This window comes from Podarcis raffonei, chromosome 15 (assembly GCF_027172205.1).
Source record: "Podarcis raffonei isolate rPodRaf1 chromosome 15, rPodRaf1.pri, whole genome shotgun sequence".
In the NCBI taxonomy this organism is placed as follows: domain Eukaryota; kingdom Metazoa; phylum Chordata; class Lepidosauria; order Squamata; family Lacertidae; genus Podarcis; species Podarcis raffonei.
The window spans coordinates 35,354,893-35,381,111 of NC_070616.1; the positions used below are offsets into that span (position 1 = coordinate 35,354,893).

The 26,219-nt window shown below is 47.5% G+C and overlaps 2 protein-coding genes across 3 annotated transcripts in view; one reads left to right on the forward strand and one right to left on the reverse strand.

Annotated features, from left to right (window-relative positions):
• The first annotated feature begins 225 nt into the window (after window positions 1–225).
• Window positions 226–6,831, forward strand: LOC128402452 (transcription factor IIIB 50 kDa subunit-like). 2 transcript variants are annotated; one of them, XM_053366573.1, is made up of 5 exons: window positions 226–316; window positions 2,164–2,326; window positions 2,513–2,572; window positions 3,249–3,570; window positions 4,279–6,831. In XM_053366573.1, the coding sequence occupies exons 2-5, from the start codon at window positions 2,173–2,175 to the stop codon at window positions 4,985–4,987; spliced, it is 1,245 nt and encodes a 414-aa protein (XP_053222548.1). In that variant the 5' UTR covers window positions 226–316; window positions 2,164–2,172; the 3' UTR covers window positions 4,988–6,831. The 2 variants fall into 2 exon arrangements, with proteins under 2 accessions (XP_053222548.1, XP_053222549.1); XM_053366574.1 differs by lacking the exon at window positions 226–316 and adding an exon at window positions 1,768–1,846.
• Window positions 6,832–8,314: 1,483 nt separating this feature from the next.
• ADGRA2 (adhesion G protein-coupled receptor A2) overlaps window positions 8,315–26,219 on the reverse strand; it is a 121,314-nt gene continuing 103,409 nt past the window's right edge. The window contains exons 9-19 of the mRNA XM_053366567.1: window positions 23,595–23,790; window positions 23,068–23,217; window positions 20,581–20,742; window positions 19,388–19,597; window positions 17,307–17,511; window positions 16,263–16,471; window positions 15,076–15,203; window positions 14,630–14,753; window positions 13,441–13,586; window positions 12,997–13,086; window positions 8,315–11,908 (exon numbers count right to left, since the gene is read on the reverse strand). Coding sequence (XP_053222542.1) covers window positions 10,672–11,908; window positions 12,997–13,086; window positions 13,441–13,586; window positions 14,630–14,753; window positions 15,076–15,203; window positions 16,263–16,471; window positions 17,307–17,511; window positions 19,388–19,597; window positions 20,581–20,742; window positions 23,068–23,217; window positions 23,595–23,790 — 2,857 coding nt within the window. The 3' untranslated portion in view covers window positions 8,315–10,671. The remainder of the gene's footprint in view (window positions 11,909–12,996; window positions 13,087–13,440; window positions 13,587–14,629; window positions 14,754–15,075; window positions 15,204–16,262; window positions 16,472–17,306; window positions 17,512–19,387; window positions 19,598–20,580; window positions 20,743–23,067; window positions 23,218–23,594; window positions 23,791–26,219) is intronic.

Consider the following 26,219-nt stretch of genomic DNA (forward strand, 5'->3'; position numbering starts at 1 on the left):
TAAACTCCGAGAAAAGGAGCTTAAAAGGCTGGAACTTCAGCTCATTCCCGTTGATCTGACAACCCCTCAGTCCAGACACAAATACTCCAGCCTTCGCGAAAAGTCTGCCTCGCCGCATCTCTAACGCCCTCGAGCTGAGCGGCTCTGGCGGAACCTTTGTCCTGCGCTCCTTTGTTTCTTTCCGGAGGCCGTTTAGCGTTGGAGCGTGTCTGGGCCCGATTGCCCCGTTACCATGGGGATTGCCCGGAAGGAGCGTGTGCCCTCTTGAAAAAGCTCCCCCGGCTTTTTCCGGTGTTGCGAAAGCGGCGGCGAGAAGGTAAGTCAGCCCGCGTAAAGGGGGAAAGAGGCTCCTGGGTGGCTGTCTAGGAGCCAGGCCGGGTTTTTTGGGAGGGATATGGGATTTTTTTGGAGGGCATGCAACCCGCGAGTGGCGTGGGCAGAAACCCCCTTCCAACTACCTCTGATTCTGTGAGCACCGCCAGCAATCCTCCTCCTCTCCATTGTTATGGATCATGGACTTAGGGGACTCAGAGTCCCATGGGGGAGTTGGGAAGCAAAAGCCAAACCCCAATTTTTACATCACCATTATCGAAATCACACAAGTCAGTTTCCCCCTCTTTTTTCTGTGTCCCCTAACCAGCCAGCAGTTCACATCTCTTCCCCGCACTCCAGGTTGCCCTGGCATTATTCGCTTGCCTTTAGGAGCCTCTGGAAAAACAAAGGAGGAGCTTTCCACAACAACTTTGTCTCCTTGCCCTTTTTTAAAATTACGAAGCACTTGTTTAGCGAATGGCTGTGGGGCAAGTCTTGCCAGGCCACCAGAAAAGTGTTTGTGGTACTAGGTGTTTTCTTAGCACCAAACTCTAATGGAAATGCTGGTGGTGCTTCAAATGCGAGAGGAAAAACCGCAAGCCCCACATCCTGGCTCCCTCCAGTTTTGGGCAAATTGTGACACCCCACCTCACCCCCACCAATACAGTCATACCTCGGGTTGAAGTGGCTTCAGGTTAAGCATTTTCGTGTTGCGCGCTGCCGTGACCCGGAAGTAACGGAGCGCGTTACCTCCAGGTTTCGCCACTCGCGTACGCACAGATGCTCAAAATGAGGTCATTCGCGGAAGCAGAGAATTGCAACGTGCGGACGCGGGTTGCGTTCACTTCAGGATGCGAACGGGGCTCTGGAATGGATCCAGTTCGCACCCAGAGGTACCACTGTAGTCTTTAAATAAAGTAGTTTCCAATGACAAGACAGGATCAGGCCCTATGTAATTTGAGCTGAGTACTTTGAGAGCGTTTCCTTCCCTTCCCAATCAAAGCTGCATTCTATATATCAGAACTGAAGACAGAGCCCCTGCAAATCTCTGGTAGTCTTTGTAGCTCTTTTCAGAAATGTAACGCTGTATTGTAGAATCCTCAGACTGATTTTATGATGATACTTCTCAAATGTGAGAGTATGGTATGCCTTCAAGCTAGGGGAGACCTTGATTTTAAGGGAAATAAAAAGACTTTGTTTTCCTGTCTTCTCCATACTTTTTGTCCTATTATGTCTTCTAACATTACGGCAGTGACTGTGGTTTTTGAATAGAATTTGATATACTTTAATACTTATTAAAATGATAAAAAATCAACAATTCTGTGGGTAATTCCAACTGGTTAGGTTGATACTATTCTTTGAACTGCCCTGAAACCCCCGGGTATAGGATGGTATATAAATTCTATTATTATTATTATTATTATTATTAATAATAATAATAATAATAATACAACCAATTTCATAGAGTTGTTGTAAGAATAAAAATTGGGTGGGGAGAGAACCATTATACCACCTTGAGCTCTTCAAAGGACAGGTGGGATATACGGTAAATGTAATACATGGAAGTACAGTGGTACCTCTGGTTACGTACTTAATTCGTTCTGGAGGTCCGTTCTTAACCTGAAACTGTTCTTAACCTGAAGCACTACTTTAGCTAATGGGGCCTCCTGCTGCCGCTGCGCCGCCGCTGCACAATTGCTGTTCTCATCCTGAAGCAAAGTTCTTAACCCGAGGTACTATTTCTGGGTTAGCGGAGTCTGTAACCTGAAGCATATGTAACATGAGGTACCACTGTAATTAAATAATTCCAAAATATCAGTGACCAACTGTGGACTTGATTTATGCTTTCAGGCTGCTAAGATGTCAAGCCAAAAGAAGTGTCCAGACTGTGGCTCCTTGGAAATTGTAGAGGACTCTCATTATGCTCAGAACCAGCTGGTGTGCACAGACTGTGGCTTCATTCTGACTGAAGGGCTTCTCACAACCACATATGCTGATGAAGAACATTTACAAGGTGAGGCTAAGAATAGCAAAATAGCTCAAAACTCTTTGTATTTTACAAAGACATAGGATTTGGGATATGACTTGCAAGCAGTTCTCAAATATAGACAGGCCCTACACCATTCAATGGTTTAAAAATGGGTGCATGTTTGAGAGCTTGGACCAAAGTTTGGCTGATATCTGTGTTTTTATCTCGTAGAAGTCACATATTCACGGAGTACTGGTCAGAATGAGCAAACGAGCCGTTGTGTACTGCGAGGTAAGTATTCCGCATTACTCTTTGGATGCTTTGTGGAAATTAATGTGCCTGTCATCCACAAGAGCTGCATTTTTTCACTTTCTAAAAGCAAAGAGAAATTTGCATTTTTAAAACAGTCTTACCTATTTGCTGTGGGGCCAACATCAAAACAACCTATTTTAGAGTTTTAGAGGTACATAGAGTCCAGAGTTCAGTTTGATTGCCTGATCAAATCTCAGCTGAATCATTGACAGATTGGTTAAGCATGGACCAGTCTGTTTCCATTACTATTAAATGGCCATTATAATTGTGTGTATAGCTGCAAAAATTAAAAATCAATACATAACTAAAAGCCAAATTAAAATACAAATATTGAAACAGCAATACTAACAGCCATTCTCAATTAGAGCCCCCAAAGACTTTCATTTAAAAAAGTTCTCCATAATATCCAAAAAAAGCCAAAGTAGGCTTGGTTTGGACACTCCAGTTACACTACCACAATTGAAAATATGTTATCCATGATTGCCGCCCATCTAACCTCTGAAAGTGGGAGCATGTGAAACAGAGCCTCCACAGATTATCTTAGTATATGGGCAGCTTCATACAGGCAAAGACCTACCCTGCGGTTAGATTTCTCACTGATAAATGTGTATGTGGAAACATATCTTAAGTACTGCTGTGGTATTTCCCCCCACAGGAGTCAAACGTGTTCGGGATCTCTGCAAAGTTCTGCGCCTTCCTTCTCTGTTTGAAGATACAGCCGTGTCCTATTACCAGCAGGCAATCAAACGTCCCTGCTTCAGTTTAGTCAGTTTGGAGAAGAAGGAGATGCTTGTGGGCTGTTGCGTCTTTGTGACCTGCCGCCAGCACAACTGGCCCCTGACCATGGGCACCGTCTGCCTGCTGCTCTATGGAGACAAGGAGTTGTTTGCAAAGACCTATCTGCGCTTCCTGAAGGAACTGGCACTGGATGTGCCTACTCTCAGCTTGATGGATATGGTGAAAACCCACCTCAACAGGTATGTTGAAGTTCTTGTGCCCTTTCCTGGACAATACTTCTCAAAGTTGGTGTGCAGTTTCCATCATTCATAGACTGAATTTACAAGTATCATACGGACTGTGTGGTATATTGATTGGAAGGCCGATGAAACAGCAGGCTTCTTAAAGTTCAGCAGGGATGGGTGTGGTCAGTGCTTGGATGTAGGAACCCTGTGTGTGCTGTGTGCTTCCATCATGGAAGAAATGGGTATTTACATATGTGCATGTATACTCCAACTCCCTGATTTCTGAGATTTCATCTGAGGCAGTTCCAGGCTTTTCTCTTTAGCCACAGGGGCAGCAAACTTCCCTTTTTAAACAAATAATTCTCAGAATTGTGAATTCTGCTCCTGCTCCCAATCCCGTAATTGCTTGGAAATCCTTCCCATTATTATTAAGGGCAAGAAGCCAACAAACAGAATTTTGTTGAGCACAAGTTAGGAAGAGTGTAAATTCAGCCCTGTCCATATAGTGCTGGTTAATGGAAGATGCTTGCCTTTTTGATTCAAGCTGCTCAGCTTGCCTTTTTGGTGTCCTTGGAAAATGCAGGGCTTTCTGCCCTTTGCCCTTTGCCAGAATGCTTTGTTTTGCTCATGTCCCTCTTTCACCTATTTGTCTTCTCCATCCTGCCACATCTCCCAACCCAAGGCAGTCTATCTAAATGGCTTGTTTGATTCTCATCTTTCCAGCTTCAAGATTTTCCAGAATTCACCCAGTGTCCCGACTAAGTTTGTAGAAGAAAAGGAGCAGCTGGTGGCAAGGACTATCCAGATGGTGGAACTTGCCAGCGACACGTGGCTGGTGACAGGCCGGCACCCCATCCCCATAGTGACAGCAGCAGCCTTCCTGGCTTGGCAGTCTCTCCGGCCTGTCGATCGCCTCACTTGCACCCTTTCTCAGTTCTGTAAGCTTGCTGGTATGGAGGCTCCCCGGCCAGCCCACCAGAGACTGAAGGAGCTGCATAACATCCTCCTGCAAATGGCTTCTCAGCTGGGCTGGTTGCGAGTGCTGAAAGTGGACCGTCGGAGCGTGGCAAAGTACATCGGTGACCTTCTGCGGCACCGCCGTGTGCTTCTACAGGCTGCCTTCCGCATCGTGGATACTACGGAAGACCGTGACCTAGAAGACTCAGCAGTTGCGCCACTGCAGCTAATCAATGAGAGCGCTGCAACAGTAGAAGAGGCCTCCCTTTCAGGAGAGAAGCAGAAGTTCAGCAAGCGGAAACCTTTGCTCCCACCCTGCGTCTTGAACCCTGCAAAGAGGCTACGAACTCCTCAGCTAAGCCTTGAAGATTCTGCTATCACTGGGGATGAGCCCATTTTAGACAGTGAGATAGAGCAGTATATCCGGACTCCAGAAGAAAAGGAGATGTTTAGCAAGGCTCAAGTGTGCCTGTGACCTCGAAGCTGCAAGTGATTCAGACAGGCTTGCAAGCAATAGCCTTCTGATACATATTTTGCTCTAGGAGGCTTAGTTTGGTAAGAATAGAGTATACACTTCCGGAGTTAATGCGAAATACATTACTTCTGGTAAATGAGCCATCATAACCACTAGAGGATTGTGAAAATTTGTGTCCTGGGCTTTTTAGACTTGTCTACCTATGTACTGTCTGAAGCAAAGGGATTCATTGGTTGCAAGATGTGATTCCCCGCCCCCCCCAAGCTCTCCTGTCCCACTAAGAATCTCCTGCATCCTTCAGGCATGGCTCCCCCCACCCTACTGTGATAATAATTAAAGACAGGTTTGGGTGGCCTGGATAACTTTGGTTACTGGTAGGGACCACTAGTAACCAGTTGGCGAGGTTGTGTGGTTGTTTCCCTTCAACTCTGACAAGAGGTATAGGAAGTGGCCACATTGCAGTGGTTTGCATGCTGTTTAGGACAACTTTTGCTGTAAAGATTGGCAGGCTTCCATGCGTATCTCTGGGTGAGAAGTAGTATCCACTCTTGAAGGTTTGGGTGGAGGCAGTCAGCCAGTTAGAGCAACAAATACCTCTTTGAGTTGGCGTTTGACTTGAATTAATGTTTGTCTGGTCTACTTATGGTCCTCATAGTTAGGCATGGGAGAGTGGAAGAGTGAAAATCTAATTGCAAGTTGTTTCAGACATGCATGCTTTAAACCTAGATCCAGAAGAAAAAGTTGTGGCTTTGCAAGCGTCTCTTTATAGAACATGGTATGGTGGTTCCTGAACATCATACCCGAGTCACAAGAGAGGTGGCGAGTCAGTCGCTCTGATTAATGGAGCTGCTTAATTAATTTTTGTCCCTACATGCATGTTGAGAGACAAGCTTGTATGTCACATTAATGATGTATGTGATTTGTTCAGTTGCTCAAATTGTTGCCACACAATTCCGTTTATTGCTCTGTAACTGTGGCCAAACTCTTGTTACTGCCAGATTTGATTTTAAAAAGATGACTTTATGACCAACCAGATACTGAACTGTGTGAGGTATCAAGAGAGCCAGAGGAGTAAGAAAGCAATAGAGAACTTTTTGGATGTTGCAAATCTTTAATATATTAAACAAGAAACATCTGCTAGAAACACTTCATTTTTATAAAATGCAAAAGCCCTATTACATGCTTTCTTTGGCACAGTTGTCTCTCAAAAAAGCTCTCTGTTCTTTGGCACAGTTGTCACTCAAAAAGCTTTCTTTTGTGATATGTCATTTGCTCATAATGTAAACAGACAAAATAAGGTAATAATACAAAGCTTTTCTGATAATACTGTTTTCAGTGTAGCAAGCATATATAACAAGTTCAGCATCGGCAATATCATGTGGGTTGCAGTACTGACATATAAATGATTTAGGCCTTTATTTAAATATAAAAAATATAAAACCAAGAAGGAATTTTCAGAGGTAAGGGAAAGGAGAATAGATCTGCTCTCAAGCTAAATAGGAGGAAGCAATTGTGAAACCACTGTAGTTGCTAAAGAGGGGATGGAGGAGGAGAAGGAACAGTTCTTGGAAGATTCAGGAATTGGGAGGTAATAAGTGCTTCATGGCCCTTTAAGGGCTCCAACTTTCCATGCCAGCTCTTAGAGCCACTGTGGGTCCTACTGATTGCCTATGGCTCTGCGTCTTTTGACTGGTGGAACCAATAGCATGAGGACCAAAACAATCCTTGCAGCTCCTTTCGAGGTAGGTGGTGTTTTACTGACAAGGAGACTGCGTATGCCTGCCTGTCTCTAGGAGTACATTGATCTTCTGCCATGTTCAGAATAAAGACTTTCTTTTTAGTAAGCACTGCACAGTTGATTTCAAAGGAGCAGTAAGAATTTTCAACACGTGTGCGTAAAAATTATACATTTATTTATAGTACCCAGTTTGTGTCTTCCCTCAAGGCTATGGTTCTGTTGTGGAGATACCTCTTGGCATCCACCCCCTGCTTGCATTCATTGCTGTTACTTACTGTAGTGAATGTGCTTCCCCTTCTAGCAGCTGTTTGTTATTGCCTGTGATATAAATTGCAAAAAGTGAGAAGAGGGGCCTGTGCAGGGAGCCTGGCCTGTTCAGATTTCTTGCACCCCCCCCCCTTGAAAATGGACTTCAGCCGCTTCTGACACACAGGTGCCCTTTGTGGGAAGTGCTTTTCTATGCATTTACCCCACAGACGTTTCAGCGCTACCTTTCTAGAAAAAGAGGTGCCGGAACTCAGAATGAACGCCTCTCTTGTTCTCTTAGAATGGCAATGGAGCCCACCAGAGAGGTGCCGCAACCGAGTTCCAGCTGAAAAAAAAGCCCCAGATGTTAAGCTGGCCTCGTGAGACACACCCACATGGGTAGGGCTGCTCGCATTAAAGGTTTAAAGGTTTAAAGGTTTAAAGGTTATGCTTTAAAGGTTATGCTAGAATCGTGGGGTGAGCTCACTGTAAAATCCCTCCCACCATGTTCCTGTAAATTCTTAAGGATACTTAACTATGGCTCTCGGCTGACTTCCCTCCTTGCGGGATGCCTACGTCTTTAGGAGCTGGGTGCTCCTCCCCTTTCCCAAATATGGAAAACCCATCTAACGAACTCAGCGGAAGGAAAAACAACATGTTTAGTCCTCCTACATCTGTGGCTCTCATAAGATCTCACTGTTCTTGCTCATGAGTCAATGTTTGTTAGTATTGCATAAATGATGCAGAAGAAGGTGGCAGCATGTCCTCGGAGGTCAATGGGGCTGGAGTGTGAGGAGACAGCATTTCTAAGCGCCTGTCTGGATTTTTCACCCAGTCATCAATACTACAAATTCCTCTGTCTTTTTAGCTTCCCATATGTTTGCCCCTCTCACTCTGCAGCTTTAAGCAACTTCTACACCCCCACCAGCGTTACTGACAGCACTCATCTGGGTATAATAATGGTTTATGGGTGTGAACAGAAAACCCTCACAAGTCTTTTCTCTCTAAACAATGCACAACAATGATCCTAAATAATAAAAGAATCTCTCTGCCTGGTCGGAATTTATAGCGGGTTGGCTTGTTTTAATTCTGCAAAATCGTGGGCGTGATTTATATGATCCAAGGGCTTTGCCAATAGCCTTTGATCGCCCACTGAAATGTTCCTGTCTCTGTTCTGTTGGCCAGTCTGTGAGCCAATTGCACAATGCGTTCCACGTTGATTTAAATTAATAACACACCTTCCCACACCCTGAAACACGCACTTTTCTCCAAAAAACTTGGAAATCCAGATGTTTATCAGTAAGTAGAAAGGAGAGAAACAGGAAAGAAGAGAACTTGTTTCCCCCCCCAAAAGCAAGCTGAAGTCTTTGCAGACTTGAGTAGATTAAGGACATGTGTCCTGTCTCTGTGAACAACACTTGGGTTCCTTGTGCAAGAGCAGTTAAATGATTGGGTGGTGTTGGCCCTCTTAACATGGATAGAAAAACTGCCATACAGTGTGCCATACAAACAAAGAAGCTATGCTCCCCTTTTTCTTTTTTTCTGCAAGGCCAAGTACATGCCATGAAAGTGAGGTAAGCACACTTTACTTGTAGCTGATACTTTGCTTGATTGTGTTTTGACTATGGCTTTTAAAATAAACACGTTAGCTCTGTAATTCGGTGGGCTAAATATGGTCACTAAAAAGCTACATTTGCTCCCTCTTAGGGTGGGGGGAAATGGCTTATTGCACTGCGTCATGCTGAGGACCTCTTCTCAGTTTGCATCTCAGTGTGACCTTCAGAGGTCATGCGCCTTGCACCAGGTTTTGTAAGGCTATGGATAGGGAGGAGAAGAATGGAGCAAAAGGCTCAGGCCGCTGCCTCCTAATGAACTACATGTTTGACACGAAGTGGCTAAGACCAGGTGTGAACAGACATCTGCCTTGCAGAATCTATCCTGACCCCTACTGGATTTTTTCTTGGTCTACCAACTGGAGCCAGTCTAGAGTCAAATGCAAAATGACGACTCCGAAGGTGGCACCAACTGCCTGTTGGTACCCTACAAGCACAAATCTACTTGCAATCTATCAGGAACTTCAGCAGCCTAATTCAGAGGCAGGAGGAGTGGTGCTCTTTTTGCTGCTGCTATCATTAAACAATTCTAAGACAAAGCTCATGCCGGGGTATTGCACATCTTCATCTTTCCCTGACCCTAGTCTTCAGTTGTTTCAGACCCCAAGACTCACCTTTAACTACAGATCCACTTTGATTTGACCCTCTATGTGCCCTTTTATCTTTAGCGAATCTGCAGTTGACCCAATTCCTCCTCTGAACATTTAATGCATTTGCCCCCACCCCGTTCTTTTTAACAGGAAAAAAAACTTTTTAAAAGGTTGATGTCATTGGTGCAACCCACCTTGGCCAATCACACCTTGACCTGACAATCTTTCCTCTTCTTCTGAACCTCTCTCATCTTTCCTTGTCTTCTGAAAGCGTAGGTACAGCTTTACAAGCTTGGAAGGGGGTGTGTCTGAGGTCAGCCAGACTAGAAAACAACACATTCTCACGGCCAGTTTTTTCCATGTCTAACAAGTGCAATTATCTGTGGGATTGCAAAATACAATGCAAGAAGTCCTATGCCTGGCGTGGGCAAGGAGTGATCAGCCTGCTGGCAGGGATTGCTGCTTTTGAGAAAGAGCCCAAGGACTTAGTTGGCTACATGGAGCTCATTGTTGGCGTAGCAGATTCAATAGGAGTTTGATCATGCGACTGCTCATTAACTTGACAAAACACCCATAAACAGTGGACTGTCCCCGCCCCCCTTGGAACTAAGCAGATGGGAATGTCTCAAAGGTGTTTAAAAGTGCTTCCCCCCCAAAAAAAAATACTTAAAAGGAGCAACATGGTTTGAGCCACCTCCTTGGTCAGCCCCACGAGCACAATGATGCCGCTGCCTTACTACCATCAATTCTGTTAAAAATGACCAACTGTCTCCAGCTTTGGAGCTGTGTCAAAAATAATCAATTTGGTTTGTTGGCTGCATGAGCCACAGCGTAGCCATGAGAACTGGCCTTGAGGTATGTTGGAGGAGGGGGGAGTGGAGAAGGCAAGAGCTCTTTGACACAACATTGATGGCTTTAACATAAAGTGTGTAGGCACTTCAATTGGATAGCAATTTTGCCTATACATATGTACATACAACGCTAGAGATTTCAGCTTATAAACACTGCTTTCCTTGGTATGCCATACCAAAAAAATAAAATAAAAAAGCACCTAGGATCTAAGTGACATGCAGAAGGGATATAATATAGATTGCAATGCTCCAGAACAAATGATTGTCTTTCACCGTACGAATTAGGCCACCGCTGCTCGTTCGGCGGGGACAGGAAAAGATCCCCAGGAACAAAGAGCAGCCGAGTCACCTGGTGCACAGGATATCGGTGGTGGAGAGCATGGTGTGGTTCCTAGGATGTGATGCACGTACCCTCTCCCTACCCTGCCCCCTTGCAACTCAGATGTCAGGTGACCTTTCCTCTCTACTGCAGGGCAGGGGGTCTGGGAACGTGGTCAACCAGACACTGCCCAAGCCCCACATAGTGCACACCATCAGCCTCTGCAGCTTGCGTCAGCAGGCTCTGGCAGCAAGATGCCAGTGCCTTGCTAATTCCTGCCCGAGGCTGGGGAAACCTGCTCCAGCCCCCTGCCCCTTTGACCCTTCCCTACACAGTCGTCTCGCTCTTCCAGAGACCCGTTTTCATGCCGGCTGCGCTGTCAGCCCCGGTGAGGTTTATGTCGTACTCGCTGCCCTTCAGGCCCCCGTTCTGATTGGCCGTGTTGAGGGGGAAGGAGCGCCTCTTAGTCTCTTTTTCCGCTGCGGCATTGGCCTGGTGCTTGAGGTTGTCTCTGCTGGTGCTCCTCCGCTGGCCTTGGCTGAAGTCTGCCCCGTGGTGGTGGCCGCCGCTGCCGTCGCTCAAGTCGGACTGCGTCAGGGCCAACTCCAGGCTTGGGACCACCCCGTGGCGCCGATTGTTCAGAGGGCTGTTCCGACTGCTTTGGTAGCTCTCCGAGTGGCTGGTGGGGAGGCTGCCGCTCTCGCTGGTAGGGTGCTCCGAGGAAGGCCCCCGCAGAGCCTTCAGGCGCTGCTGGTGTTTCCCTTCCCGGTACTGCTTAGTCCTGCTTTTGTGGTGTCTGCTGCGGCCGTGCAGGTTGTTGGCGTACCTGGCCGGCGGGGTGCTCTTGCTATTACAAGGTTCGGCGTCCTCATAGCAGGCCGTCTGCGAAGGGCTGCCATCTGCCTGGCCGAGGGCCACTTGCAGGTTGTTGAGTTTGCAAAGCCCCGGGGCGGAATTGCTGCTGCTGGGGGAAGAGGAGGACTTGATGGACTGAGCCGCCTCGGGGCTGCAGCCAATGAAGACCTGGGAGCCGTCCTCCACTCCCACCCCTGGGTGCACGTAGGCTTGCATGGGCAAAGCATTCCTGTAAGATGGGCAGCAGGCGAACCACGAGCCCTGCACGTCTCGGCGGCGCGCGCAGTGGTGGGCAAAGATGAAGAGCCCCAATGCCACAGCCGTGACTCCGTAGAGGCAGCTGAAGGCGACCTTCAGGAGGAACCAGCGCTGGGACACCGCCATGGCCCCGAAGGTCCAGAGAGTGATGTACAGGAAATGGGTGATGACAAGAGCCCAGAACTGCACCCCTAAAGAGTAAACGCCATCGATGTCGGCACTGTGCGGGGTAGAATTCAGCGTGACCAAGATGGACCCCGAGTCTGTCAAGAGGTTGCTGCTGCCACCCAGCCGCTGACGCATTTCCAGGGGTTTGGGCGCCTCTTTGGGGTTCTTGGCTTGGCACTGCAATCGGATTCCGGCACACAGGAAGTAAATCCAAGTGACGAGCAGGACGAAAGCCGCAGGCACGTAGAAGGCCCCAATGCTTGGCTGACAAGCCAGCCAGCAACTGCAGGGGAATGGGGAGAGGGGGGAAGGTTCAGCAGAGCTATCAAGTGGGTCTGAAGTAACTGGGAGAATGTAGGGTGAGTCCTGGGAGATCAACCCAAAGGTCTGCCACAGCAATGGAAAGCCCATGCCCCTCCATTTGTTGCTAATATGGTTACCAGATTTTTTTTTCCAATGAATCGGGGCACTTTTGTATTTTATTTTTTGAAGCTGAGTCAATAGCGGGGATGGTGAAGCAAAAGACCCTGGGCCCAAGCACACATGCATATTGTATAAAGGTGCAAAGCCCTTCTTTTGCACCCTGTGAAACATAAATGCACAGTTTTTAAAAAACTGGGCAACGGCCGCCCACCCGCAACACCCGAGCCTCCCCCAATCTCCTTTCCCATCCCCCCTTTGTTTTGACTAATTGGGGGAGGCTCGGGAGTCATGGGCGGGTGGCGGGTGGCCAGTTTTTTTAAAAAAACTCTGCACATTTATGTTTCACAGGGTGCAAAAGAAGGGCTTTGCACCTTGCCTGGCAGAGAAACCGTGCACCTTGCGCCCCTCCTGTGGCTAATAATTACTGCATTGCTTGGTGGTTATGTATTTCCCAAACAGGAGTTAACCATAGGAGTGTTACAAAGATTTGGTGCCTGGGCTTGGCATAGCTGCCTGTCAAGTCCCATGCTTTAGTAGGGTGACTCTATGCTAATCCCTGAAGCCTCTTGCCTTGCCTTCTCCAAGCACGAAACAGCGAGAGGAGAAGGAAGAGTAACCACTGTAGGCCTTTTTCTCTGTGGGAGGTGTGATTTGAGTCCAGAAGGAAGTGAATAATTTCTGCCGATAGAGGCATACTAAGAGCATCTAGTCCAGCAGCAACTAATATGCTGGCCTCCAGATTTTTTTGGGGGGGGGCTACAACTCCCATCTTTCCTGATCATTGGCTATACTAGCTGGATCTGATGAGAGTTGGAGTCCTGCAATAGGTGGAAGGAGCAACATTGGCTAGTACTGATATATCCCAGAAATTGGCACTTGTGAGATGCCACAGGTTTTCCAAACACATGAAGCCTTACTGTATAAAAAGGAGCATTTTGGATTACTTACTAGGAGTCATGATCCCCGTAGTTATGGATATTGACTGCTGCTGTAATCCCACAGATGATGAGGGGGATCCCACCAGCTATCAGGTAGAATCTGAAACACAAAGAAAGTCACCACTGTTGATCTCCTGGATGCGGGAATTATACCTGCAAACCTTCCACGGGCTGGAGGAGCAATCCACTCCCCAAAGGCACAAGCGTTGCCTTGTAAGAAGAGCTGCAGGATCAGGCCAATGGCCTGTCGAGTCCAGCATCCTGTTCTCACATTGGCCAGCCAGATGCCTGAGCACAACAGCACTCTCCCCTTTGGTGGTTTCCAGTAACTGGTATTCAGAAGCATTAGTGCCATCATGACTAGTTTCCTCTTGAACCCAGTTTTGTAAACTTGGAGCAGGGGCGTCTCCTGCAGCCTACAGCTCCCTTCCTATGAGACCTTCTCCCTCGTTACCGTAGCATTGGGCGGGGGGCTGGCTGGGGGGCTTCCCCTTCCTGCTGCTGTGGTGCCTTCCACGTGGCCTCCTTGTAGATCACTCTCACCATCACCGCCATCCACAGGAGAGTCGACAAGGCAGAGTAGTGCAGAATGATGCCAACCTGTAGAGAGTAAAGGCAGAGGACACAGTCATCTCCTGGGGGTCAGTTGCACTCAAGGGCTGGGAGGCACTTGCCAGATCTGGGACGGAATGCCCCATGACAACGGCGCTTCCAGGAACGCTGTCGGCAGTGATGCCATCTCCGTGTTATTTATTCCATTTAATAATGTGATGCCATGCCCACGGGGCATTCTTACAGAAGCAAAAGCAGCTTGCTGCTGTTTCCTTTGGGTGCAACACCAGCGTGCCACTGGAAAGACAACTGCTTGCCCACAGGATGAGGTCCTCCTTGCCATACTAGGAGTGACTACATTATTACATGAGCACTGTTCCACATCATTTTATATTTTCATTTACATACATTCATTTGAAATAAGATGGGTTTATGAAGCAATTCTATATCCTCCCACCACGCTGACGGAGAATTCTATGAGACAGTAGTCTATATCCGGAATCACTGTTCAGTGTCGGACATCATATTTGCTGAATACACAAAGCTTCGCAGCTTGTCTTTCATCGTACAAAGTCTGGTACCTCGCTTCATTTAAAGATTTTCAGACTAAAGATTTCATTTTGTGAATGTCAGAATGATGTTGGAATGAAGTTAAGTGGTTTTAGCAGCAATGTTATAAAGGAGTATGTAAAAATGGATTGTTAACAGGTGAGAATCTAAAGTTATAATATATTAAGATATTGGATTAAGATAAAAACAAAGAGGGTAAGGATTTGCTGAAATAACTAACTGAATCGGAATACAAAAAAGGGAGGTGTGAGGAGGTCAGGGAAACAAGCAAATGAAAGATAAGACATGGAAAGATTGATTTGTTTTTAATTGTTTTTATTTTTTCTGTATTTTGTATTTTCTCTTTCTTTTCTTTTCTTTTTCTTTTTTTTGTAACCTTTTTTGAAACGTTAATAAATATCATTTTTTTTAAAAAAAGATTTCATTTTGGACTTGTTATGGTTTGAAGGAATTCTATAAAAGATTGTTTATTGCATATGTACAGGGTCGTCGTGTTGCCTATACATTGCTGACGTACTCACCGCTTGGCAGATGACCACGTAGTTGGTAAGGGTGACGCCCCCCGCGAAAACGGCCGATGTCATGGCAATGTGAAAGCAGAGGTTGAGCAGCATGTGCCAGCACTTCCGGGAAATGTGAATGGTGCTGCGGGAAAAACAGGCACAAAAGGAAGGTGGGTGGAGGAGCCGAGGAAGGACCACAGGCCGGCGGTGGCTGGTGCCCATTGTGGCAGGTAGGGCGGAAGGCAAGGTACACCAACAGCAGGTAGATTCGCGGCCAAGGACAGCGAATTCTGGATCAATCCCCATCCTCCCTCCTGCTGAGTCCTACAAAGTTGACACTGAGACAAAGGAGGAGGTGGGAGAAGCTGGCAGGCAGTGACACTCGCTCGCCTTGTTGCAAGTAAGAAGCCAAGGACATGGGGGCAGGATGAGGCCAGGCGAGGGAGATGGGGCAGGATACTCACCTGTGGTTGATGATGTACGTGATGATGGTGGCAAAGAGGCACAGGAGGAGGAGGGCAGTGCAGCTATAAATGACAGGGTGCAGCACCTCAGCTGGGCTCGGCGACTCACGTGGAAAGTTGCTCAGTTCCTGTGTTTGAGAATAATAATAATAATAATTTATTTCTTATACCCTCCCCATCTGACTGGGTAATCCCAGCCACTCTGGGCGGCTTCCAACACAACACAGAGTGGGGAGGGAAGCCCCAACTATGAAACACTTCCTGAAACAGGACTGCCTTCAGATGTCTTCTAAAAGTTGTGTAGTTCTTTATCTCCTTGGCACCTGACGGGAGGGTGTTCTACAGGGAGGGCACCACTGCTGAGAAGGCCCACTGCCTGGTTTCCTGCAACCTCACTTCTCACAGGGAGGGAACCACCAGAAGGCCCTCAGAGCTGGACCTCAGCGTCCGGGCTGAATGATGGGCAAGGAGACACTCCTTCAGGTATGCTGGGCTGAGACTGTTTAGCGCTTTAAATAAGGTCCAACAGAGCACAGTGGTTAGAAATTAAGGCAGCTTAATTTAAATTAAAGCACTGAGGGGGATCTCGGTGTTCCAGCTCCTGTGGAGAGTTCACTACCTGAATGGCAGCCTTAGCTGAATATGTTGGGAAACTGTGTACATGCAGCTACTCACACAGAGTCAATTAAGGTTTGGCAGACAGCCAGAAGGCAATCTGAAGGAGTAAGTCTGCCTAGTGATAACACAGACGTGGAGACAGCTCCCTGATTGGTCAAGCTCTCTCAAGGGAGTGATAATTAATGGCCTACTAACTGGAATGTGTTAGTTCAGTATTTCAGAGTTCAGTAGTTCTGTGTCAGTGTAGGAGTTGTGAGTCGTGTATGAGAGAGCTAGCAAAAGATCCATGTTCTGTTCCTGTAAATAGTCCACTGTATATAATAAACATCTAACTACAAGTTCCTGGTTCCTGCTTCATCTATTCTGTCTGCAGCCAAGTCACCAATTGCTTCCGTGGATTCTGCGTTTACTCTGCTAGGTCTGGCTAAGGTCCTGCAACTAGTCAGAAAGTTGCGAAACACCAAATAGGTTTTGCCAATAGAATATAGCTGGGCAAAGCAACCCAAACCTCCCTTGGGCTGGGTGGGCGCTGGATTAGGTGGGCCAGCCCACCCACCCCCATGCCTCACCATCAGCACAGCGACGTTGCCAAGGTGCCGGCAGCTGACGGTGGTGACGTTGGGCTCCAGGCCAATCAGCTGGCAGCCTTCAGCTCTCCAGCCCCCGTACCCAGCCAGCACGTCAAAGTCCCAGGAAGCGGCCATGCGATCGGTGCCCTCGCCCAAATGCCGCAGCGAGATGACGACGGGCTCACTGAAGTTGCTCGCTCCACAGCCATCTGGGGAAGACCAAACGAAGAATGGGCAAGGAGGCTGCAAGCTGCCTTCAGGCTGAGCGGAACAGATGTTGTCTTGCACAGCAGAGAACGATAGAGTACTATCCCTCCCCTAATGCCTAATAATAATAATAATACATATTCATTATTTCCTGAGCAGTTGCCTGCTTCATTTGGTTATTCCATTCCTCATTCTTAAAGGAAAGACAAACAGTATGAATGCTGGCTTTCAGACATGGGTTCTTAAGCAATGCCCTTTGAGGCAGGAGTAACCAGCGTGGAGAGCGGGTGGCACTGTGGTCTAAACCACTGAGCCTCTTGGGCTTGCTGATCGGAAGGTCAGCGGTTCAAATCCCCATGATGGAATGAGCTCCCGTTGCTCTGTCCCAGCTCCTGCCAACCTAGCAATTCGAAAGCACACCAACGCAAGTAGATAAATAGGTACCACTGTGATGGGAAGGTAAATGGTGTTTCCGTGCGCTCTGGTTTCTATCAAGGTGTTCTGTTGCACCAGAAGCAGTTTAGTCATGCTAGTCACATGACCCAGAAAGCTGCCTGGGGACAAACGCCGACCCCCTCAGCTTGAAGCGAGATGAGCGCCACACCCCATAGTTGCCTTTGACTGGACTTAACCATCTTAAAGGTCTTTTACCTTTACCTTCCAGATGATTTGGACTACAACTCCCATCATCCCCAGCCAGTGTGGCCTGTGTTCAGGGAAGATGAGTGCCCCCCACCAAAACCCATCTGAAGGGCCCCACGTTGGCTAGCCTTGTTCGAAACGAAAAGAGGCAGGCTGGGTTGCATGCGGCCATTGCCCAGGCGCTGGGATCCTTACGTGTTCCTGCATAGATCACCGGAGTGGCCACACTGCGCCTCTTGCCATCATCTGCCAGGTGTGAAGAGTTTCCGGTGCTGCAGAAGAGCTTGCCGTTGCGGAAGGCCAGGAACTGGAGTTTGTACTTGTGAGCTGAGGGGTAGGGAGCAGCCGACGGGCAGAAGAGACCAGGAGGCAACTGAATGGAGGCCAGAGCAATGCTGTTCTGATGGGACAGGGAACAAAGGGGTCACCCAGCAAAACAACAACAACAACCCAGTCCCAGCCTGGGGACACACGCAGGAAACTTGACTTCTACCAGTTCAGTTTCTTGTCCACGTTGCCAGGTACAGCAGGGGCAGCCCAACCCCACCCCTTCATTCATTCATAAATCGATTCCCTCCTTTCTTTGCATTAAGTTACGATGGGTTGCATCCAGTGCCAGTCCCACACAGACTAATTAAAGATAATGGGCATGTCCAGGGGTCTGCAAACTTTAAGACAAAAAGAGCCACTTGGACCCGTTTCTGAAGAAAAAAAAAACCGGGAGCCGCAAAACTCGTCATTATAAAAATAACTTTTTTGTCACTTTTTTATTATTTCTTTGTTTGACCCCTCAGAATTACTCCTCCTCATAGAAAGAAACGTTAAATTAACAAGTTACCTTTTTTTGTGTGTGTGTTCTTCACTCCCCTTCAAAACAGTGACCAGCGTACATGCCCCCTTTCAATGCAGTGACCAGCGTACATGCCCCTTACAATGTAGTGGGTGGGCGGGAAGGTGACGTCGGGACGGTGCGTGACTAATGCACGCACTGCCACCATGCGACGTCACAGCCAGTACAGCGCCCGCCACAGTGGGGAGTGTCGGGGCGCACAATGCGCCTCCTCCCCTCGCTTGTATCCGCCCCGGAGCCGCGGCAAAAGTGTAAAAGAGCCACATGTGGCTCCGGTGCCGCGGGTTGCTGACCCCTGGGCATGTCTAACTTGGGATGTAGGTGGTGCTGTAGTCTAACCACAGAGCTTAGTGCTTGCCAATCAGAAGGTCGGCGGTTCGAATCCCCGTGACGGGGTGAGCTCCTGTTGTTCAGTCTCTGCTCCTGTCAACCTAGCAGTTCGAAAGCATGTCAAGTGCAAGTAGATAAATAGGTACCGCTCCGGTGGGAAGGTAAATGGCATTTCCATGCGCTGCTCTGGTTCGCCAGAAGCAGCTTAGTCATGCTGGCCACCTGACCCAGAAGCTGTCTGCGGAGAAACGCTGGCTCCCTTGGCCTATAGAGCGAGATGAGTGTGCGACCCCAGAGTCGTCTGCTACTGGACCTAACGATCAGGGGTACCTTTACCTTTACCTTGGGCCCATTAATTTCAAAGGGTCAGTTCTGAGAAAAGCTAAGATGGCTACAGACCATTTATTTGTCTGTTTATTTAAAAACAAACTGCATGAGAATTTGTTTTTAAATATGCGTTTCTCAACAGATTTCCTCTCAAACTTTTCTAAACACATTTCACCCTAACATACAGGTTGGTACTTTCCTTAAACCCCAAAACTGTGTTGCAAAAGTTGGAGTAGTGCGACATCTGAAAGACAGCTCCATTCTGGTCTGTACATAGCATGGTGGGGGGAGTTTTGAGAAATAACCCAGCTTAGTGGCAGAGCTTCCGCTTTGCCTACAGAAGGTCCCAGATTCCATCTCTGGCATCTCCAGGGAGGGCTGAGAGGGACCCCGCTCTGAAATCCTAGCAAACTGCTTCCGGTCTGTGTAGACAATACTGGTCTCAATGCGCCAACCGTCTGACCCCGTATAAGGAAGCTTCCTACATTCCCAAATCCTTTCCCCCAGTGTTATGGTGCTGACCCAAATGCCTCCTTCTCACTCAGTGGTTGCTTTTAGCCAATAGCATGTTATGAGACCTGATCTTCAGGTCTCCCACTTCAGGTCTGGTTTGAGTAGCAGACTCTCTGAATGCAGTTCATCTGCGCTTTCCCTGCCCATGCGAGGGCTGCCTGGATTTCTGCTCTGCTTACTCCATCCTATAATGCTTTGCCAAGATCCTTTCCGCTCCTTTATCCACCCGACCTGACCCTGCCCTTCCTCACCACACCTTGATGTGAAAGCTGGCCAGGGAGATGTTTGGCCGCCCCGTGGCACACCGGAACTTCAGCTGCTGGTCTGCCAGGGACTCGGCATATCGCTCCTGCCGGTGCGGCCGACTGCTGAGCACCACCTCGCGCTTCTGAAAGGCTGTGCAGCTCAGGCCCACATAGCTGTCTGGCTTGATCAGGTAGGCCTCGAAAGCGATGTTCCTCGTGTTCTGCCAAAGCAAAGGTACCCGACTTGTGAGACCCCAGGATGCCTCCCAGGTAGCAATGGCCAAAGCTGTCCTTTCCACTTTCCCTTGTCTTAAGCTTAGCTCTTCCCATCCATTTGCAATTTATTTATATATTTATTTTTAAAAGCCCTCCTGAAAGTTCATCGCATTTTAGTGCGCCTTTTTCTTAATATACGGGATGTTTGTATGCAATTTTGCCACATATCTGCACAGTGATTTTCTCCAATATAACGCATTTTCTGTGCATTATTTTCACTAATATACCCATTTCTATGCATGCTTTACCCCAATATGTGCAATTTTTTTGGGGGGTAGACATTACTTGGTGGGACAGCTGCATTGCAAAAGTGCAAATTTTGAGGAAGGCGGTGTTTCGGTTTTCATATTGTTTCAGGAAGTGTGAATAAGGTAAATTCTCATTTAAATCGTATTTCTCCCCCATTTTTTACTCCCAGGTAAAGAGCATCATTGTTAGGCATGGTGGCACAGATCCACACTCTTGTGTCCGTCCGTCCCCCCTGTTAACTTGCAACTACCCCTTTTGTCTCAATATGAATATTTCTTATTACCCACACCTTAATATTATTCCTCCAATTGATTTGTTCCAAGTTCAACGAGTCCCTTAATAAATTGCCCTGCAGTGACCTCCTCCATCCCTCATTCCCTTGCTCTCTCCAAGCGTAGCTGGTGGTACCAGTTGCCATTTCAAGTTCCCACAATGCTACTGTGGCCGCTCCAGGGCACTGTGGGAAATTCAAAATGGCAGGCAGCTCCCAGATAATGCCATGGACAGGTTGCTGGATGGGTAACTGAGCTGACTGTCAGCACTGGTGAGCCCTGTCAAAGCGCTTGGTCCCCAGCAGCTGCCCAAGAATACTGGGTGTGTCCGTGCCGCCCGTGTTCCTTAGTTCCAAACAGCCCACAACCCTCCCCTCCCCATCTGAACATCTCTCGGTGTGACCTACCACGGCTATGTACTGAGAGCTGGTGCTGAGAGTGTAGGCGGCAATCTTCTCTAGAGAGCGGACGATGCTGGTGCAAGCCTTGTCCTCAATCTGAGCCATCCACAGAACGTGGTCGTCCACTAGCATCATGTTGCTGGCCATCTCCACAATGACGTCCGTGAGCTGCGGGAAGGCAGACAAGGGTGAGATCTTCCAAGGCATTGCTGGGAAAACCCCAGGGCTGCAGCAAAAGAGATGATTTAAATCAGGGATGGAGAACCTGCGGCCATTCAGATGTTGCTGGATTTCAGCTCCCAGCATTCTTGTGCCATACTGCCTGGGGTTGGTGGGGCTAGGAGTCCATCAGCGTCTGAAGGCAGTGATAGAAACTGGGGTAGAAAATCTAGGAGCCAAATGGCTTCTAGGACCTGGGTTGTGGGCGCCAAAACAGAATGTCTAGTGGCCACTGGCGGAGATCAGCAACACTTTTTATTTATTATTTTGATAAGCATGAATTAATATGCAATTCACATAAGCAACACATCGTTAATATCACATTTTTAGCAGAAATTGTTCATACATGTTTAATTTGGTGTTTACAATAAAAATACAGTGGTACCTCAGGTTACATACGCTTCAGGTTACATGCGATTCAGGTTATAGACTCCGCTAACCCAGAAATAGTATCTCGGGTTGAGAACTTTGCTTCAGGATGAGAACAGAAATCACAGCAGGAGGCCCCATTAGTTAAAGTGGTACCTCAGGTTAAGAACAGTTTCAGCTTAAGAACTGACCTCCGGAACGAATTAAGTTCTTAACACAAGGTACCACTGTATTGGTACCATACTTCAGCTCTCAAAACACTCTACGCTTTATTGCTAAACTCCTTAACATATTGTCTATCCTTAAGATATACTTCAAGGCTTCAAAATACATACATTTCAGTAATCCTTGAGTGTCAGCCAGGTGCAAAAAAAAAAAAAAAGGCACCCAGACTTTTTGAGGTGCTTGCTAATGGAGAATCTTTAGGCGCAAAATGCGCCTGATGCCCTGCTAATTTCGAAGCCTGTCTAGAGGACCTCAGCTTCCCCACCCTGCTTTAAATGCAAAGAGCGCTCTGGACAATGCACAGAACATGGAAGCGACACCACATCCACCCAGCATTAGAACCCTGCTCAATCTTGGTCCAGACTCCTGTTCTTAAAGAGACCAGATGGCTTTAAGAAGCCTGCAAGCGAGGCCTGAGCACAACCTGGCATTCCCAACAACTTGTGCTGAGAGGCACCAGGGCCTTGTCCACTATTGCTTCCAATCCACTACTACAGAAAGAGGAATGTAAATGGATAAAATTGATGGTAATTGCAGCCAGATAGGTTATAGCAAGTAACTGGAAAAATCCAGAAGAGCTCGGGGTGAACCAATGGGGGAAAAAACTGAATAATATTATAATTTTAGAATATCTAACTGTGAAGATACATAGAATGAAAGGGTTTAAGGTCAGTGAGAAAGAGGAGGATTGGTTTGAGAAGATACTGAATTATTTGGGTAGGTTTGAACAATTTGGGGCAATTAAAATGTTAAAAGTTAAATAAACCTTTGGATGAAGGAGTGTTAACATATATAAAATTGTACATATGGTTGATTTGAATATGTTATTATTGAATATTATTGAATATGTATATTATTGAATATGTATATTATTGAATATTGTATACCCAATGTATCAGCCGCTTGGGGGTTTCACTGTTTGTGTTTGTGTTTTGGTGGTTGGTAAAAAATAAAAATAAAATATAATATATATAAAAAAACCACTATGGGCCGAGAATAATAATAATAATAATAATAATAATAATAATAATAATAATAATAATTTATTTATTGTACCCCACTCATCTGACTGGGTTTTCCCAGCCACTCTGGGTTGCTTCCAACCAGGTATAAAGAAACACACCAAAATATCAAAGCTTCCCAAAACAGGGCTGCCTTCAAATGTCTTCTGAAAGTCATATGATTATTTATCTCCTTGCCATCTGACAGGAGGACGTTCCACAGGGAGGGGGCCACTACCGAGAAGGCCTTCTGCCTGCTTCCCTGTAACTTCGCTTCTCACCGTGAGGGAACACTGTGAGAGGACCTCAGTGTCTGGGCAAGATGATGGGTGTGGAGACGCTCCTTCGGGTATACTGGGCTGAGGCCGTTTAAGGCTTTGAAGGTCTGCATCAACACTTTGAATTGTGCTCGGAAACGTACTGGGAACCAGCGTAGAATGGTTTTATATGGTCCCAGCGGCCGCTCCCAGTCACCAGTCTAGCTGCCGCATTCTGGATTAATTGTAGTTTCCATGTCACCTTCAAAGGTAGCCCCATGTGGAAGGTTTCTCTCCAGGGAATCCTCCGTGTTTTGAGGCACAGAGGAAAAGACAGGAATCGCAGGCAAGCAGATTACTCCCTGCATTGCATTTGGTGAAAGCAAAGAACCTAGGAATGCGGTTACACATGACTCAGTTACCTGCTTAATCTGATCCACGTAACCAGTGAACTTCTCAATCATCTGGGAAACGTAGATGACATCCATCATGTCCGAGAAATTTGCCGCCTCGGCTGTGTAGACACGCAGCTGGTGTGCCAGGGTCAGGGCGTTGGAGGCGTTGATGGGCATCTGGGAGCACAGAAAAGGGGTTGGGGCCCATCTCAACATAGTGCTTGATGCATAAAATAAGAGAGGCAGCCCAGGTGTTATGCTCAGTGGCAGAGCACCTGCTTTGCAGGAAGGTCCCAGGTTCTACCCCTAGTGCCTCCACCTGGGACTGGGAATACCCCCTGCCTGAAACCCGGGAGAGCTGCTGCCGGTCTGAGCAGGGTATATAAGACAATATTGTAGGGCCTCCACATTTGCTTCTCTGGGCCAGGCCAACCACTCCTAACACTGAAGGCATGGCCAGCTGGGAGCTGGCATAGCCATGCCAACTGTGCAGCTGCAAGGGAGGGCAGGGCAGCCCCCTGGCAATGACAGGGGCACCCCGAGGAGCAACCCACCAGCACAAAGGTGTAGAGGACACGGGTGATATCGTTGGTGTACAAGCAGTGGGAATAGTCCCCTTCCTCCCAGCGGCCAGTGCGGTCACAGCGCCTCCACGCTTGCTTCTCCAAGCCGGGCCCCCCGTTCCCAGAGGCGAAGGGGTACTGCAGACATGACTGGTAGGCGGTGATGCCAGCCAAGGTGCGTGGCCACCTGCAGGCGGGGGGGGGGGGAGAGGCATGTCATGAATTCTACTCAATATGATCCAGAGCAGAACTCCAACGTATCGTTAGCAGAGTAAAAAACTTAAACACATTGCAGAATTCCCAAAAAATAGACCAGAGGCAATTGCATTTCATCCAGCAGAGCTTAGTGCTACTGAAGGCAAATGAGCATAATGGTCACAAATCCAATACATTCAGGATTGGCCCTGTCCATAAGAAATCCAGTTGCAGCAGACTTAACTTAAACTTACAGTAACTTATACAGTCACACCTCGGATTGAAGTAGCTTCAGGTTAAGCATTTTCGGGTTGCGCTCCATGGCAACCCAGAAGTAACAGAGTGTGTTACTTCAGGGTTTTGCCGCTCAAAATGATGTCATGCACATGCACGAAGGCGGCGAATCGCGACCTGCGCACGTGCAGACGCGGGTTGCATTCGCTTCAGGATGCGAACGGGGCACTGTAATAAGTCTACATCTTAACACTAAGCATCCTATCTACAGAACACCACACCAGAAGTAAAAGAGATAGAAAGAGAAAGTGAAACCCAGGCTCCTTCTGGCCTTACTATTATAGTCAGCATGACCTTGACAGAAAGAGATAACAGAACCAGTTTAAGCCAGCTGTACTCAGCTTCTCTGAAGGAAGAACCCAAACATCATGAACCTTCTGCTTGTTTCTTTCATGCAGATAAGCTTCCAGAACCCTCTTGAACTAATTAGAATAGGAAAGACCTCTACACATCAGACTTTCTGTACCTAGAAATGCAAACTGACAAGATGGCCATTTGGAGGGAGTGCTTCTGTAATGGGAGCCCCATCTGGCAACTTGTTTGGAGGGGAGGCAGGAGGAGATTGCGCAGGAGGAGTTGAAGGGAGCATGAGACGACAGCAGGGATGGGGAAGGGTGTGACTTGACGGTTGGGAGACCAGGAGGGTGGAGGGCATAGGGGATTAGCTGGGTACCGATGGGTTCAGGAAAGCCCTTTCCAACCTGATGTTCTCCAGGCATCGCTAGGCTGCAACTCATGTTACCCCTGACCATTGCCGATGCCGGCCGGGGCCAATGTGAGTGGACAGCCAGAACATCTGGAGGGCACCAGAGGTAGAACCCTGCTGGATTTGACCAAAGGCCCAACTAGTCCTTTTCACTGGCCAACCAGATGCCTATGAGAAGTACAGTCCTCTTATGGCTGCACCACTCTGTTTGGATGCTTCCCTGAATTTTAAAATAATAATTCAACATATGGGGTGGGTGGGGATAAGAGAGCGAGCTACAGGTCCTTCTCCCCCTCCACATTACCTTTCCATGTGTAAGATGGTTGGTGGCTGTTGGCTCTTTATGGGAGATGTGCTCAACTGTACAGTTCCCCTGTCCACAGTCTGAGGACCTTTCCACACAGCCAGGTAGTTGTGGATTCTGTGCTGCTCATACAGGAATGCTTTTGCCCACAGCTCCATGAGGTCCTCTTCATCAATATGCCACCCCATATTAACTGCTACCGTTCTGAACCATATTTACCATTTCCACTGGCTTTTTTCTGTACCGGATTTTCCATGTGAAACAGCAAATCCAGATTAAATGGGGAAATTAATATGGGATGCCCTATTCGTTGAGAAAGTCAACCTGTGGGTGCTACACAAAACTCACACACACAAGCAGCAAGGGAGGTGCAGTGGCCACACAAGGAAGGGACTCCTCAGTGATGGCTCCCTGGTGGAGAATGATCTCCCTAGGGAGGCACAGCAGGTGCCATCACTATCTGCTTTTAGGGGCCAGGCAAAAAACAATTATTTTGCCCAAGCTTTTGACCTTTCACTCTTTTCTTTCTTTCTTTCTTTCTTTCTTTCTTTCTTTCTTTCTTTCAGGGGGTGCCTTGAGTTGGATCTCCTCTTTTATAAATATTACCACGGAGTGTTTAAGGTTGTTTCTACTCTTGCATTTATACTTGGTTTTGATGTTTTGTTTCTGTAAGACATCTTCTGTTTACCTTTGTGAAAAAGTGACTTATTATCATTATTATTACCACCACCATCATCAACAACAACAATTCCACAAGAAAGTTCTGTGCAATTGCCCTGAATCTCCCACATATATCTCCCCCTTGCCCTTTAAGGGAGGGCTATAGCTATGCTATATGCAGAAGGTCCCAGATTAAGTCTCTGGCATCTCCAGGTTTAGCTGCGAGAAACCCCTGGAGAGCTACTGCCAGTCAGTGTAGCCAGTACTGAGCCAGTTGGACCAATGGTCTGACTCTAACTTGATATAAGGCAGCTTCCTATGGCAAGGATTCTTTTTCCTGCCTCTCCTCGTCTGCATTTGGAATAAAAATACTGGTCAGGCTGCTCCCTGATAAATATCACACAGAGTAAACGAAGGGAAGAATGGGGGCATTGCAAGCCAGTGAGCATCAAGGAAG